This window comes from Oncorhynchus masou, chromosome 16 (assembly GCF_036934945.1).
Source record: "Oncorhynchus masou masou isolate Uvic2021 chromosome 16, UVic_Omas_1.1, whole genome shotgun sequence".
NCBI lineage: Eukaryota > Metazoa > Chordata > Actinopteri > Salmoniformes > Salmonidae > Oncorhynchus > Oncorhynchus masou.
In genome coordinates this window covers 20,512,590-20,528,316 of record NC_088227.1, presented here as the reverse complement: position 1 = coordinate 20,528,316, position 15,727 = coordinate 20,512,590, and the positions used below count along the sequence as shown (strand labels likewise).

The 15,727-nt window shown below is 43.2% G+C and overlaps 1 protein-coding gene across 5 annotated transcripts in view; it reads left to right on the top strand.

Moving 5' to 3' along the window:
- LOC135557638 (nuclear receptor coactivator 1-like) overlaps positions 1-15,711 on the top strand; it is a 96,862-nt gene extending 81,151 nt beyond the window's left edge. For 4 of the 5 annotated variants that reach the window (XM_064991109.1, XM_064991107.1, XM_064991108.1 and 1 more), the window contains 9 exons: positions 2,430-2,582; positions 2,707-2,824; positions 2,973-3,141; positions 3,438-3,743; positions 5,581-5,718; positions 6,015-6,402; positions 7,383-7,557; positions 8,002-8,188; positions 9,223-15,711. In XM_064991109.1, the coding sequence (XP_064847181.1) occupies positions 2,430-2,582; positions 2,707-2,824; positions 2,973-3,141; positions 3,438-3,743; positions 5,581-5,718; positions 6,015-6,402; positions 7,383-7,557; positions 8,002-8,188; positions 9,223-9,390 (1,802 nt within the window). In that variant the 3' untranslated portion in view covers positions 9,391-15,711. The remainder of the gene's footprint in view (positions 1-2,429; positions 2,583-2,706; positions 2,825-2,972; positions 3,142-3,437; positions 3,744-5,580; positions 5,719-6,014; positions 6,403-7,382; positions 7,558-8,001; positions 8,189-9,222) is intronic. The other variant, XM_064991110.1, reaches the window with a different exon arrangement.
- The last annotated feature ends 16 nt before the right edge of the window (positions 15,712-15,727 follow it).

Below are 15,727 nucleotides of genomic sequence, written 5' to 3'. Positions count from 1 at the left end.
TGCAGGTCATTCACTAGGTCCCCCCGTGTGGTTCTGGGATTGTTGCTCACCGTTCTTGTGATAATTTTGACCCCACGGGGTGAGATCTTGCGTGAAGCCCCAGATCGAGGGAGATTATCAGTGGTCTTGTATGTCTTCCATTTCCTAACAATTGCTCCCATAGTTGATTTCTTCAAACCAAGCTGCTTACCTATTGCAGATTCAGTCTTCCCAGCCTGGTGCAGGTCTACAATTTTGTTTCTGGTGTCCTTTGCCAGCTCTTTGGTCTTGGCCATAGTGGAGTTTGGAGTGTGACTGTTTGAGGTTGCGGACAGGTGTCTTTTATACTGATAACAAGTTCAAACGGGTGCCATTAATACAGGTAACGAGTGGAGGACAGAGGAGCCTCTTAAAGAAGAAGTTACAGGACCGTGAGAGCCAAAAATCTTGCTTGTTTGTAGGGGACCAAATACTTATTGTCCACCATAATTTGCAATTAAATTCTATAATAATCCTACAATGTGATTTTCTGGATTTTTTTTCTCATTTTGTCTGTCATAGTTGAAGTGTACCTATGATGAAAATTACAGGCCTCTCTCATCTTTTTAAGTGGGAGAACTTGCACAATTGGTGGCTGACTAAATACTTTTTTGCCCCACTGTATTTTAACTTAATATAATCCATCAATAAAAATCAATTTAGCCTCAAATAAATAATGAAACATGCTCAATTTGGTTTAAATAATGCAAAAACAAAGTGTTGGAGAAGTAAAAGTGCAATATGTGCCATGTAAAAAAGCTAAGTTTGAGTTCCTTGGTCAGAACATGAGAACATATGAAAGTTGGTGGTTCCTTTTAACATGAGACTTCTATATTCCAAGGTAGAGGTTTTAGGTTGTAGTTAATATAGTATTTATAGGACTATTTCTCTCTATACCATTTGTATTTCATATACCTTTTGACTATTGGATGTTTTTATAGGCACTATAGTATTGCCAGTGTAACAGTATAGCTTCCGTCCCTCTCCTCGCCCCTACCTGGGCTCGAACCAGGAACACATCGTCAACAGCCACACTCGAAGCAACGTTACCCATCGCTCCACAAAAGTCACGGCCCTTGCAGAGCAAGGGGTATAACTACTCCAAGTCTCAGAGCGAGTGACGTTTGAAACGCTATTAGCGCACACCCCGCTAACTTGCTAGCCATTTCACATCGGTTACACCAGCCATGAGGCTTGAAGTCATAAACAGCGCTGTGCTTGCAAAGAGCTGCTGGCAAAACGTTTGTTTGAATGAATGCTTATGAGCCTGTTGCTGCCTACCATCGCTCAGTCAGACTGCTCTATCAAATCATAGACTTAATTATAACATAACACACAGAAATACGAGCCTTTGGTCATTAATATGGTCGAATCCGGAAACTATCATTTCGAAAACAAAACGTTTATTTCAGTGAAATACGGAACCGTTCAGTATTTTATCTCACGGGTGGCATCCTTAAGGCTAAATATTCTTGTTACATTGCACAACCTTCAATGTTATGTCATAATTACGTTAAATTCTGGCAAATTAGTTCGCAATGAGCCAGGCTGCCCAAACTGTTGCATATACCCTGACTCTGTGTGCATGGAACTCAAGAAAAGTGACACAATTTCACCTGGTTAATTAATATTGCCTGCTAACCTGGATTTCTTTTAGCTAAATATGCAGGTTTAAAAATATATACTTCTGTGTATTAATTTTAAGAAAGGCATTGGTGTTTATGGTTAGGGACAGACGTCCAACGATTGTGCTTTTTTCATAAATGCGCTTTTGTTCAATCATCCCCCAGCGTTGCATCGATTTATATGCTATACAAGGACACGCTAGATAAACTAGTAATATCATCAACCATGTGTAATTAACTAGTGATTATGATTGATTGATTGTTTGTAAGATAAGTTTAATGCTAGCTAGCAACTTACCTTGGCTTCTACTGCAATCGCGTAACAGGCAGTCTCCTTGTGCAGTGCAATGAGAGGCAGGTGGTTATAGCGTTGGACAAGTTAACTGTAAGGTTGCAAGACTGGATCCTCCGAGCTGACCAGGTGAAAATCTGTCGTTCTGCCCCTGAACAAGGCCATTAACCCACCGTTCCTAGTCTGTCATTGAAAATAAGAATGTGTTCTTAACTGACTTGCCTAGTTAAATAAAGGTGTAAAAAAAAAACTGCAAAATCGGTGCCAAAAAATACCGATTTTCGATTGTTATGAAAACTTGAAATCGGCCCTAATTAATCGGCCATTCCGATTAATCGGTCGACCTCTAGTCAGGATTGAGGGGTCACGATAAAGGGTCAGAGGGCAAGAGGCCCCTGACTCCACACCCTGCTGTATGCTACCTGTTTTCATTTTTAGTGTGGCCCCCCAGGAAATGACTTGTCCTGACCGTGTGTCTGTTTGTGACTGTGCAGGGCTCACTGATGGCTCCAGCCTGCAGAACCAGTCACACTTTGACTTCTGCAGCCCCAGCCAGAGATCGGGACAAGGGGAACTCTTCCAGACACCCAAAGGCAGCAGCCCCTTTAAAGAGCCTGGACTAATGAACTCATTCAACTCCAACACCGGTATGAACCAGAATATGCTCATATCAAATATCTGGAATTACATAATTACATAATAAAATGGAATCTATGGGTTAGTTGTTTGTTTCTTGGTGGTTCATTAAGAGTATGTTGTGCTGTCCTCCAGCGTTGTCTAAGATGGAGACAGACTCTCAGCAGTTCCAGACCCTGGCCCTGACTGAGACTCTGTCCTTTGATGGAGGCGTGGGAAACCCTGTGCAAGCCTCTCTGGCGTCCCCTCAGGAGTGAGTATAGTACTTCTATGTAGAAGAAACACACAGACACATTCTTTGCTCACATTCCAATGCACAGGCACACAGAAACAAACCTTGCCCATCTTTATATTGCATCGACACACTCCCATGTCCCGGACTCCCCCTGTGTGTGGAGCAGGCAGTGTGTCCCGTGCCCACTGGATGAGCTGCTGTGCCCCCCCACCACCCCCGAGGGACGTAACGACGAGAAGGCCCTCCTGGACCAGCTGGTGTCCTTCCTGAGTGGCACAGATGAGAGCGAGTTGGCTGAACTGGACCGAGCCCTGGGCATCGACAAGCTGGTGAAGGTACCAGAGGAGGAGAATGATCGTAGATTGCATTTGTCTTTTTTAAGTGTTGCGATTGTTACCTATATACGGAAGAGGACAGGCACTGTCATACTCTACTACACTACGGAGTTGAATGAGCGTTAAATATAGAGAGTTAATTGAAATTCCTGTCCAAAGCACCACAGAATAGTTTCTTTCCATCAGTATAGTAGTGCAATCATCGACACATGCTTGATGTAATGATTTGTTTGTTCCTGGGGTGTTTGTTGGACTGTAATTAACCCAGTATTGACCCTGACCATTCCTCTCCCCAGGGCGGCTGCTTCGACCCCGTCCCTCAACGGTTCCCCTCCCAGCCTCCTGCCACCACCCCCATCTCCATGGACCCCAAGCTGCCCGGCTACCCCTCTCAGTTCAACCCTGGCCCCCCTGCCCAGTTCCCTCCAGAGATAGCAGGGGTGCAGAGTATGGGGGGCTTCGGTGCACCCAGGGGGGCCTTCCCTGGGGGCATGATGCTGAGGCCTGGCATGGGCAGAGCTCCTGGCATGACCAACCAGCTCCGGCTGCCTCCCAACCAGCTGAGGTTACAGCTGCAACAGAGGCTGCAGGGCCCACAGCAGGTGGGATGGGCTGGGCAGGGCAAAGCGGGTACATCAGGGGTTGCAGACTTTTGTTCCAACACAGTCCTAATACACCAGATTAAGCTACATAAGACCAGGTGTGTGCACTCTCTGAGCAGTAAATGGATCCTCTCTGGGATATGTGGGACGCCTCTCTGGGATATGTGGGAAACTACAGAGCACCAAATTCAAATAAATTACTATAAAATCAAACTTTCATTAAATCACACATGCAAGATAGCAAATTAAAGCTACACTTGTTGTGAATCCAGCAAACATGTCAGATTTCAAAAAGGCTTTTCGGCGAAAGCAAATTATGCTATTATCTGAGGATAGCACCTCCGTAAACAAAGAGAGAAAAGCATATTTCAACCCTGCAGGCGCGACACAAAATGCAGAAATAAAAATAGAACTCATGCCTTACCTTTGACGAGCTTCTTTTGTTGGCACTCCAATATGTCCCATAAACATCACAAATGGTCCTTTTGTTCGATTAATTCCGTCGATATATATCCAAAATGTCCATTTATTTGGCGCGTTTGATCCAGAAAAACACTGGTTCAAACTTGCGCAATGTGACTACAAAATATCTCAAAAGTTTCCTGTAAACTTTGACAAAACATTTCAAACTACTTTTGTAATACAACTTTAGGTATTTTTTACGTAAATAAATAAAATTGAAGACGGGATGTGTTCAATACAGGAGGAAAACAAACTGTAGCTAGCTTTCTTGTCACGCACCTCTATCTAACAGTACACTTCAAGTGATCCTCGTTCAAGATGGCCGTACGTCTTCATTACACAAAGGAAAACCTCAACCAATTTCTAAAGACTGTTGACATCCAGTGGAAGTGATAGGAACTGCAAGAAGGTCCCTTAGAAATCTGGATTCCCAATGAAACCCATTGAAAAGAGAGTGACCTCAAAAAATAAATAATCTGAATGGTTTGTCCTTGGGGTTTCACCTGCTAAATAAGTTCTGTTATACTCACAGACATGATTCAAACTGTTTTAGAAACTACAGAGTGTTTTCTATCCAAATCTACTAATAATATGCATATCTTATCTTCTGGGGATGAGTAGCTGGCAGTTGAATTTGGGCATGCATTTCATCCGGATGTGAAAATACTGCCCCCTGTCACCAAGAAGTTAAATGCCAACAGACACCGCCGCTCAAGAGGACCACGATTACCTACCCAGGCTGGTCCACTTTTCTAATATGGACGTGAGCTTTAACAGGCCTTGTTGATGTTAATGAAGCCTGTGTCACGCAGCATTGCCTTTTAATCCCAGTCAGAGCCTGTGCTCGTTAAACACTGGCTCAGCAATAGTAAATCTCAGGCAGCCCTGCATTGTATTAATGTGCCATTGTGTTGTGTGGCTAAGCAGAGCTAGCTATCTTGGTGAAATGGGTAGTCATGTGAGGTGGAGCGCCTCCTACGCTCCATTATGGTACAGAAGAACAAACAGGGGAACTAAAGGGCTGCTACAAGCCCCTCTATGGTAGGGGAGTACTGAACCATATGTACATTTACAGTGATTGATTGTTATCATTTATGCTGCGAGAGAGAGGATTATTCTGATTTTAGTGATTATTCTGCTAGATGATAAGGTTGGTTTCAAAGACCTCATGGCAAAGTAAAGGATATTACGAATATTGTTCTCATAACTGGTCTTCTCACACTTCTCTTTATCAAATATTAGGTTCCCATTTCCCTTTTCCCTTTTCTCTCTCAACCACTTCTCTTGTCTCTATCTGCTCTCACTCACTCCCTCCTCTCTCGTCTCTCTATCATTTCAACTCTGAGTCCGCTCCCTGCCTCCTCTCCTCTATCAGTCCTGTGACTCACTCCCCCTCGCTCTCTCTCTCTCTCAGCTGCAGAACAGGCTGGCTGCCATGAGCCCGTTCCCAGGGGAAGCTCACGTTGGCATGGGGATGCGTCAGGGAGGGCAGCAGCCTCAGATGCCCTCTCAGGTGACTGTTTTTGGGGAACTCACAATCATGTGCTCCTGCTCCTTCTCTCTTGTTCTCGTTGTTTAATCTTCCTCTATTTCTGTATTGCGGCATGGTGTGTATTGAGGATTGTAGCTAGTTATACTGAATTATTGGTATGAAAACTAAGTGCCCTATTCTGTTCTCCATCCGCTAATCCCTCTCCCTCTCTCTGAATAAAATTCCTTCCAGTCTATTTCAGATGGTTTAGTTAATTTGGGAAACTGAGGGCTTTTTGATAGATAAAAAAGTCCCCTATTTTCTCTCTGTCCCTGCAGCCTCCTCTGAATGCCCAGATGCTGGCCCAGAGACAGCGGGAGCTCTACAGCTTCCAGCACCGCCAGAGACAACTCCTGCAGCAGAAGGTCATGTTGATGAGGCAGGGCATAGGGGGTGGTGGGCCTATGGGAGCCACCGGGGGACAAAAAGGACCCCAGCCACAGCAACAACAGTTTGGCTACCCTCCAGGCTACAGCCCCATTCCAGGGAACCCACCCAGCTCCCCCAGCCTATTCAACCCCATGGGAGGGACCCAGGACCCTAAGTTGTCGGGCCAGGGCCCTATGGGCAGCCAGGCAACTATGATGGGGGGGATGCAGGGACAGTTTGGGGGGGCGGTGAACTCGGCGGTGCAGCCTGTGCTCTTCCAGCAGTTTGGAGGACCAGGTGAGTGACTAGGCTACCTGGGAATCCACCATAACCACTGTCTCTATAACATCTGAAATTGTCAGTACAATGTGCTGTTAATATCAATATCAAAATAGCATATAATGTGCTGAGATTGTCTATCAAAATAGCATACAATGTGCTGAGGTTGTCAATATCAAAATAGCATATAATGTGCTGAGATTGTCAATATCAAAATAGCATATAATGTGCTGAGATTGTCAATATCAAAATAGCACATAATGTGCTGAGATTGTCTATCAAAATAGTATATAATGTGCTGAGATTGTCAATATCAAAATAGCATACAATGTGCTGAGGTTGTCAATATCAAAATAGCATACAATGTGCTGAGGTTGTCAATATCAAAATAGCATATAATGTGCTGAGATTGTCAATATCAAAATAGCATATAATGTGCTGAGGTTGTCAATATCAAAATAGCATATAATGTGCTGAGATTGTCAATATCAAAATAGCATATAATGTGCTGAGATTGTCAATATCAAAATAGCATATAATGTGCTGAGATTGTCAATATCAAAATAGCATATAATGTGCTGAGATTGTCAATATCAAAATAGCATACAATGTGCTGAGATTGTCAATATCAAAATAGCATATAATGTGCTGAGATTGTCAATATCAAAATAGCATATAATGTGCTGAGATTGTCAATATCAAAATAGCATATAATGTGCTGAGATTGTCAATATCAAAATAGCATACAATGTGCTGAGATTGTCAATATCAAAATAGCATATAATGTGCTGAGATTGTCAATATCAAAATAGCATACAATGTGCTGAGATTGTCAATATCAAAATAGCATATAATGTGCTGAGATTGTCAATATCAAAAAGTAGTGTGCAGACAGGTTCAATAGAAAATGGAATAAAGTGCTGCTGACAAATATCAATATCAAAATGGTCTAGACTCTACAATGTTCTAACAGCATCTCTTTGTCCTTCTCCTCAAAGGTATGGTCCAGCAAGGAGACCCCTCGTTCCCTCCAGAGCTCAGCCCCACCAGTCCCCTGCTGTCCCCTCAGAACTCCACCACCCAGAGTCCTCTGCTCCAGCAGGCCCAGCCTCCTCCTGGGTACCAGTCACCTGACATGAAGAGTTGGCAGCAAGCTGACATGGGCGGAAACAGGTGAGGTGGCCAGAGCCATGCCTCTGTAAATGTGTAAATTGCATAGTCTGTTATTGACTTGTTATTTACATAGAAAGTACATGAAGAGTTGGCAGCAAGCTGACATGGGCGGAAACAGGTGAGGTGGCCAGAGCCATGCCTCTGTAAATGTGTAAATTGCATAGTCTGTTATTGACTTGTTATTTACATAGAAAGTACATGGTCAGGTGATTATTACATAATTTTTACATAATTACTTGTTTGTTTCTTAGAGGATTCTTTCAAACAATCACTTATGTAACATTATACCAGATGTGTTTAATTATTTGGAGTGAAGAAGGTACCAAAATGTATCGACTGCTTCTATATAATTTCCTAGTAATTGTAATGACCAGATGTAGCAGTTGAAAGAAGAGTGTACATTAAGCCACTGGTATCATGAATGCGTGTTCTGTCTGTGTTCAGCTTGTTCAGCCAGTCTGGTCAGACGATGCCCCAGGCCTTTGGGCAACAGGGGGTCTACAACAACATGAGTATCACCGTGTCAATGGCAGGAGGCTCAGGGGCGGTGGGCTCGCTACCTTCCATTGGACCACCTGTTGGCATGGGCAACAGTAACCTTGGTGACATCAACTCCATGTGTAACGATCAGGTGAGGGTGCCACACCTGATGTCAGCCGCTTCAACTTAGAAGTCAAGTACAAAAGCAATAACGGACCGTCCAAGCTGCCCTTTACTGACCAGAACTGTCGTGGTGAACCATTTCACTAATGTCCTCCTCTCTCCCTCCTCTCTCCACTGATGTCCTCCTCTCTCCCTCCTCTCTCCACTAATGTCCTCCTCTCTCCCTCCTCTCTCCTCTGATGTCCTCCTCTCTCCCTCCTCTCTCCACTGATGTCCTCCTCTCTCCCTCCTCTCTCCACTGATGTCCTCCTCTCCCTCCTCTCTCCACTAATGTCCTCCTCTCTCCCTCCTCTCTCCACTGATGTCCTCCTCTCTCCCTCCTCTCTCCACTGATGTCCTCCTCTCTCCCTCCTCTCTCCACTGATGTCCTCCTCTCTCCCTCCTCTCTCCACTGATGTCCTCCTCTCCCTCCTCTCTCCACTGATGTCCTCCTCTCTCCCTCCTCTCTCCACTGATGTCCTCCTCTCTCCCTCCTCTCTCCACTGATGTCCTCCTCTCTCCCTCCTCTCTCCACTGATGTCCTCCTCTCTCCCTCCTCTCTCCACTGATGTCCTCCTCTCTCCCTCCTCTCTCCACTGATGTCCTCCTCTCTCCCTCCTCTCTCCACTGATGTCCTCCTCTCTCCCTCCTCTCTCCACTGATGTCCTCCTCTCTTCCTCCTCTCTCCACTGATGTCCTCCTCTCTCCACTGATGTCCTCCTCTCTCCCTCCTCTCTCCACTGATGTCCTCCTCTCTTCCTCCTCTCTCCACTGATGTCCTCCTCTCTCCACTGATGTCCTCCTCTCTCCCTCCTCTCTCCACTAATGTCCTCCTCTCTCCACTGATGTCCTCCTCTCTCCCTCCTCTCTCCACTGATGTCCTCCTCTCTCCCTCCTCTCTCCACTGATGTCCTCCTCTCTCCCTCCTCTCTCCACTGATGTCCTCTCTTCCTCCTCTCTCCACTGATGTCCTCTCTTCCTCCTCTCTCCACTGATGTCCTCTCTTCCTCCTCTCCTCATCAGGTACAGCAGGTTCAAGTGTTTGCCGACGTCCAGTGTACGGTGAACCTGGTGGGCAGCGACTCCTACCTGAACCAGTCGGGGTCCATAGGCACCCAGAAGGGCCCCCAGGGGCCTCAGAGCAGCCAGTCCCAGCAGAAGAGCCTCCTCCAGCAGCTCCTCACAGAGTGACTCCTCAGCTCAGCCGCCTGCCAGGAGAGAGGTGCTCCACAGACCACCGACCTCTTCTCTTTCTCACCTTTGGTTTTAGACACCCGCCTGCCGGACTGGTTAGGAGGGCCCTGGGATGGAGACTGAGGTCCAGGTAAGAGTGTGTCTGACCTGCCAGCCTGCCAGCCAGCCTCAGCCCATACCGTACCATAAGGCAGCAGCTATTGTTCAGCGCTCATTCCTGGTTACCTACTTTCAACACAAAGTCTGCTTTCTGTTCTGAGAAAGGAATCAGCTTCCGGTTTTGCCAAGTCGTTGTGGTTGTCAAAAGAGGATCTGGTTCCTAATTGCCCGTTCCGTCAGGTCCATCGCAACAGTGCATCTTGGGAATGCGATCAAAATGCAGCTGAGCTCAGCTGTGGGTGGTTAACCCGTCGTCTCAACTTTTGCTCTAGCGTGGGGTGGCGTTGTGGGGACAACGTTTTGGGAATGTTAGGTTTTTAACCTCTGCAGTGGGAAGCTCAGTTTCAGCTGGATCTGTGACTGACTAGCTCTCTCCATTGCAGTGCCTGATGGGAGGAAATTCCCAGCTCTCGTTTTTTGTTTTTGTTTCTCTGTTCTCGTCGTCTGCGTCGTCAGGACAACAAGCAGCCGGGATGTGATGGGATGGGAGATTGCGCTGCTCTGCTCAGTTGGCAACACCATCTTTCACATTTTCAAACCACCAGACTGTCAAAGTAACTGTCTGTCTTACACATTTTTCTCCCCAGCAGCTGTGAATATGAGCCATGTTGGGCTCTCCTTGGCCTATCAGTATTGTTTGTCATGTGTAACCGTGCAGGTGGGTAGTAATTGTACAGCACAGATGGACAAAAAATTGGGATGAGTTCACACTTTCTACTTTCCTTTCAAAAGCGTCATTTAATTACTCTACAATGCAACTGTCGTTTTTAGCTCAAACTATACATTGTGATTCAATGCGGTTTTCTTCCGTTTTTTTTATTTGAGAGTAACATGTCAGTTATTATAATTTTTTAAGGCGATATTTGGCATTATGAAAATGTAACTGCTAAATGTGCTCTGTGTTCTGTAATGTGAAAAAAGAAAATCTCGGTATAAGAATTTGATTGATTTTAGAAATGGCTAGCTCTGCTCTTTTGGCGTCCCTTTGAATGTTTTAAATCCCCTAAAATGTACCTCAAAACGAACAAGAATGAGTTCTCAATATTACACAATGACATGAACAGGTTGTAACTCGTAACTCGTTGTAACCGTAGAACTTCCTCACTCAGAAGTGATAGAAGTTGAATGGGGTGTTTTCTTGGAAACACTGTGCTCTCTCTCCTCCAACTCTCTGCCCGTGATGATGTCATTCCACTGGCCACACACTACAGCTCTTTTTGACTGCTCATGTGACTACTGTTGCCCAGTCAGACACTGTCTATCAGCGCTAACCTCTGATATTTTACTATACACATTCAGTCACATAGAAAGTCTGGCCAAAAAAACACCATGTTTTATTTATGTGGGTAAACAATAACCTATTAACAAGCAATAAACCCGAAAATGACGAGAAAGCAACAACAGAAAGAGCAAAGTTTGGCGACGTAATGATAATGAAAAATCAAGTCTAATTTGGCTTTTGGCTTCTCTGCTCTATCCCGGGTATGTGTATTTCTCTGCTCTATCCCGGGTATGTGTATTTCTCTGCTCTATCCCGGGTATGTGTATTTCTCTGCTCTATCCCGGGTATGTGTATTTCTCTGCTCTATCCCGGGTATGTGTATTTCTCTGCTCTAACCCGGGTATGTGTATTTCTCTGCTCTAACCCGGGTATGTGTATTTCTCTGCTCTATCCCGGGTATGTGTATTTCTCTGCTCTATCCCGGGTATGTGTATTTCTCTGCTCTATCCCGGGTATGTGTATTTCTCTGCTCTAACCCGGGTATGTGTATTTCTCTGCTCTATCCCGGGTATGTGTATTTCTCTGCTCTATCTCGGGTATGTGTATTTCTCTGCTCTATCCCGGGTATGTGTATTTCTGACTAACAGAAGGCTTTCTTAAGGGTGTTATGGTCCAACGAGATATCTGACTGTGTATATACAAGGTATTTTACAAAGTGTGCAACATTACCCGAGCACCGCTAATAACCGAGGAGGGTTAGGGATGATCAGTTGAAATAGCATGCATGATCACCATCCTCCTCCGGAGACCTCAAATTGAATGCCAACTACTTTAATGTGCTATGATTTCTGAATCACGTTGTGTACTGTTTCAATGGCGTTTGTGTGCCTGTGCTTTATACCCAAACAGTGGCTCAGGTGTCCTCAGCATACAACTCAAATTCAACCTGAAAATTGCATAATTTCGTGTGGTGTTGATTCAAGTTGACATGAAAATCTGGTAGCAGTTCCACTTCGGAAACTCATTTGTGAAACTGATACACTGTGATTGGACATACCACTTGTTCCTGTCATTCTAAGACACTTAAAATGTTGCTTTGCTTTTAGCCTATTGCATTTAATTAAAAATATATATATATACAATTAATAGATGAGATATTTAAGTGTATCTTCTGATAAGGTAAATGTTTTATTTTCTATTTGAAAGGGATGTGGGTTAACAATTAGTACTTATCAATGTTAAAGCCATTCCTGAGCCACTGTTTGGTTGATGTAAATAAACATACACTTTACAAAACACACGGAAGCAAGACAAAATTAACAGAATGTATGTGGAAGGATTTAATTTGTTTTCAGTACACATTTGTACTATATAGGGTACCAGCTAACGGTTTCATACTCCCAGAAGTGTTACAAAGGATAACTTTTCATGGATATCTTCTTCACATACTCTCCAGCCTTCGCTCCTCATTTAGGAACAGGCATCACTGTCTAGAAAGTGTGAGTAGAACTACGTCAAATGCAGAAGTTCATCTGATCTGTTAATATGAACTGTTTAGCATTTGGGATATAATATGCCAAATTCAAAGCACCATTCGACAACGGTCATTAACTATCAGACATTCGTATATGCAAGAGCCGCTCAGTGGCAAAGACAGTCCATTCAGTACAGGTACAAGGTAAATATTTGAACTGGTTCTTCAACATGTATATAACAGACAATGTGAATATGTATTTGTTCAGAATCGACAAAATGTAGTGCTCCAAGTTTGTGGTATTAACTACTCGCTTCCATTTTATTATTATTTTTATTATTATTTTTTTACGTATATGACTGTCTGAGTGTGTGTATGTATGTGATTAATACTGTATATCTGGTGTTTAAGATGGAAACTGAATATGTCCTGATTTTGATTTCTTCTTCTTTTTACATACCTGCAAGTTTTCCTGTGGGTGATGTTCTGATTGCTCTTTATGTGAGAGAATGGGTTAGCGACTGCTGAATGTGATTTTACTGAGAGAGAAGCAGTGTGGACTGGCTTTTGTACGGGTTAATTTAAAAACAAACAAAAACACACACAAAAAAAGGCCATATTATTTAATTCCTCTGTTGTTAAAACGTTTAAACAGATCTGAGAAAGTGGAACCTTGTATTCTGAGAAGCATCGCTTCGGTAGTTAAGTGGGCTTTTGTAGATCGCCTGATATACTTTTAGCGTTTTCAAAAAGTAATGACCAAAGCTTTAAGATGTTTAATTCATATCATATGCAAGCCTCATGCAATTGGACGAGACAAAATGTAGCGTTTGTTCACTTTTCTAAAAGGAAATAGTCTATACATACTAGCTCCTCCTTGACCACACTACTAATTTGTGGTAGTTTGTGCTTTGCGTGTTTGTCCTTTATTTCCTTTTCCACACAATTTGTCCTAAGACACTGACAAGTGACCTATCAGATTTAGTATTTTTATCTAACTTCTATTCTTTGGAATATCCCAAAGTTTGATCAGTTAGAAACTTCCTCTCCTTGTTGCCGTTGACTCCTGGCAAAGACGCAAAAAGACTTGTAGGGCCTGACATGCTGTCACTGTTTACAGGAAGAGAGAAACTTGCAACAGCTAGCTATGCACCTTAACAAAAAGCTTTTTTTAACACTGATTTAGGTATTCAAAGCAAACTAGAATTTGAATCAATGATTTAAATCAAGGTATTTTAGTTTATTGAAAGAAGAAGAAGTGAAACCTAGTGAACCAATTATTATTTAATTTTTTACTCAACTAGCATTGGTGATAGTTGTCTGAACTTGTGGGTCTGCTCTATCAACTGAATCTCACAGATTAAGATTACTCAATCAAATATTTCGATTTATTTAGCTGAATACTTTATACCAAAAATGAGGTGCTTCTTGTATATACAGTATTTTCTGCATAGAGGACTGCTCCTCGCTGTTTGATGATAATGTTAATAAGGATTTTCTTATCTTTACCTTTATAAAACAAGTTTGCTGCATTTTACATTACTTTTGTACAAGAAATCTAAATATTCCAGGAATTTGCAAGAAATACAATCTACTTTTGCACTTTATCTCAGAATTATTTAGAGGAAACAGGCCATCATAAATACTACTCATGTTCACATTAGATTACTATTTAATCATCATAAATCCCCTAAATCACAGGAGGTTGGTGGCACCTTCATTGGGGAGGACGGGCTCGTGGTAATGGCCAAAGCGGAATAGGTGTAATGGTATAAATACATTGAACACGTGGTTTTCATATGTTTGAAGCCATTCCTTTTGCTCTGTTCCAGACATTATTATGAGCTGTCCTCCCCTCAGCAGCCTCCTGTGCCCTAAATATAATAGAAAGTAAAATATAGATTTCTCAGGTTCTTAAGAACTTGGTTGCAGAGCCCATCAATATGATTACAAAAGAGAAGTGTACCTTCTACTCTTAGTAGTTTCACATATGATCCTTCTCTCTGCCACAGAGCCGCAATCTAAACTATGCCTTTCTTCTTCAGGTAATCCACTGCCCCTTTCCCCTTGGCCATTAGTTAACTAACGCGCTTACACTCATACGTCCTGTCCTGTGTCACCAATGTGAAATGGCTAGCTAGTTGGCGGTGGTGCGCGCTAATAGCGTTTCAATCGGGTGACGTCACTCGCTCTGAGACCTTGAAGTAGTGTGGTTGGGCGCGATGGGTAACGATACTTCGAGGGTGACTGTTGTCTGTGTGCAGAAGGTCCCTGGTTCGAGGCCAGGGGCGAGGAGAGGGACGGAAGCTATACTGCTACAGCAGCTTTAACTGTTCAAAACATTCCTCCTCAACTCTGCTCTTAGCTACCAGCAATCATTGTGCTCTGGTCTATACTGTAGCATTTTACATTTTAGTCATTTAGCATATGCTCTTATCCAGAGTGACTTACAGTAAGTAGTGAGTTAATACATTTTCCTGTACTGGTCTCCTGTGGGAATCGAACCCCGTTGCAGGCGCCATGCTCTACCAACTGAGCCCCAAAGGACCAGCAGCAAGTCTATTCTATATATTTCTAAGCTTAGTAATTCCTACCAAGCAGTAACAGCCCTACATACGTGTACTGCTGTCCCCTGCGTCTGTTATTTTGTCATTGTCACCGCCTTGTAACATACTGCCTAATGCAGAAGCAACTACCATCCTTGTTAAGATTAATGCACTCTACCTTCTACAGGTATTACTTCTCAACTGTTCTGAGTATTGGAGCAACTGTTTGCTGATGATGTTTGTCAAGTATTGTAAGTGCTGCATAATCCAGACTGAAGTTGGTTGTGGATGGAGAAATCAAAAGCTTGTCTCGCCACTTATAAGGCCAATGCTTTCTCATTGAAACGAGGTTCCACTTTTCCCCCTGTAAAATTAATATAAATAAATATAAATATATATATTATACATTTTACTCATTTTGTCCAGTTTTGTTTATTATACTTGTGTAAACTTGTTTTTAGACAGGCATCAGAGCAGCTGTGTGGGTGGGACAATATGAATGAAGTATCTGGGAGAATTATGCATGTTTTTATTTCTGTGTCCAGGTGGAATACCTGGAATAAATCCTACCTTTTCTTAGGACGTCGTAGACAATCAGTCTCAGGCTGGGTCCAGTACCTACAGGGGGTCCCCCCTGTAGACTGAAAAGCAACGTTTTTGCATCTATTGAAACAGTCTTATTTGTCTGTCAATTTTTTGGGAGGTATCTGGCTGCTCAGACTGGGATTAGTTCAAAGTTTACACACACACACAACACACACACCTCGTGCGTTCGGTCCCTCTATTGCTTTTCCAAGGTGAAGATGCAGACCTTGAAGGAAATGATGCTTTGACTAACAAATCTATAACATCCATGAATGTGAGAATGCAACACATTTGCAATAAAAACACCAATTAAAACGGGATATGTAATGTTGGTTGATTGTCTTTCTT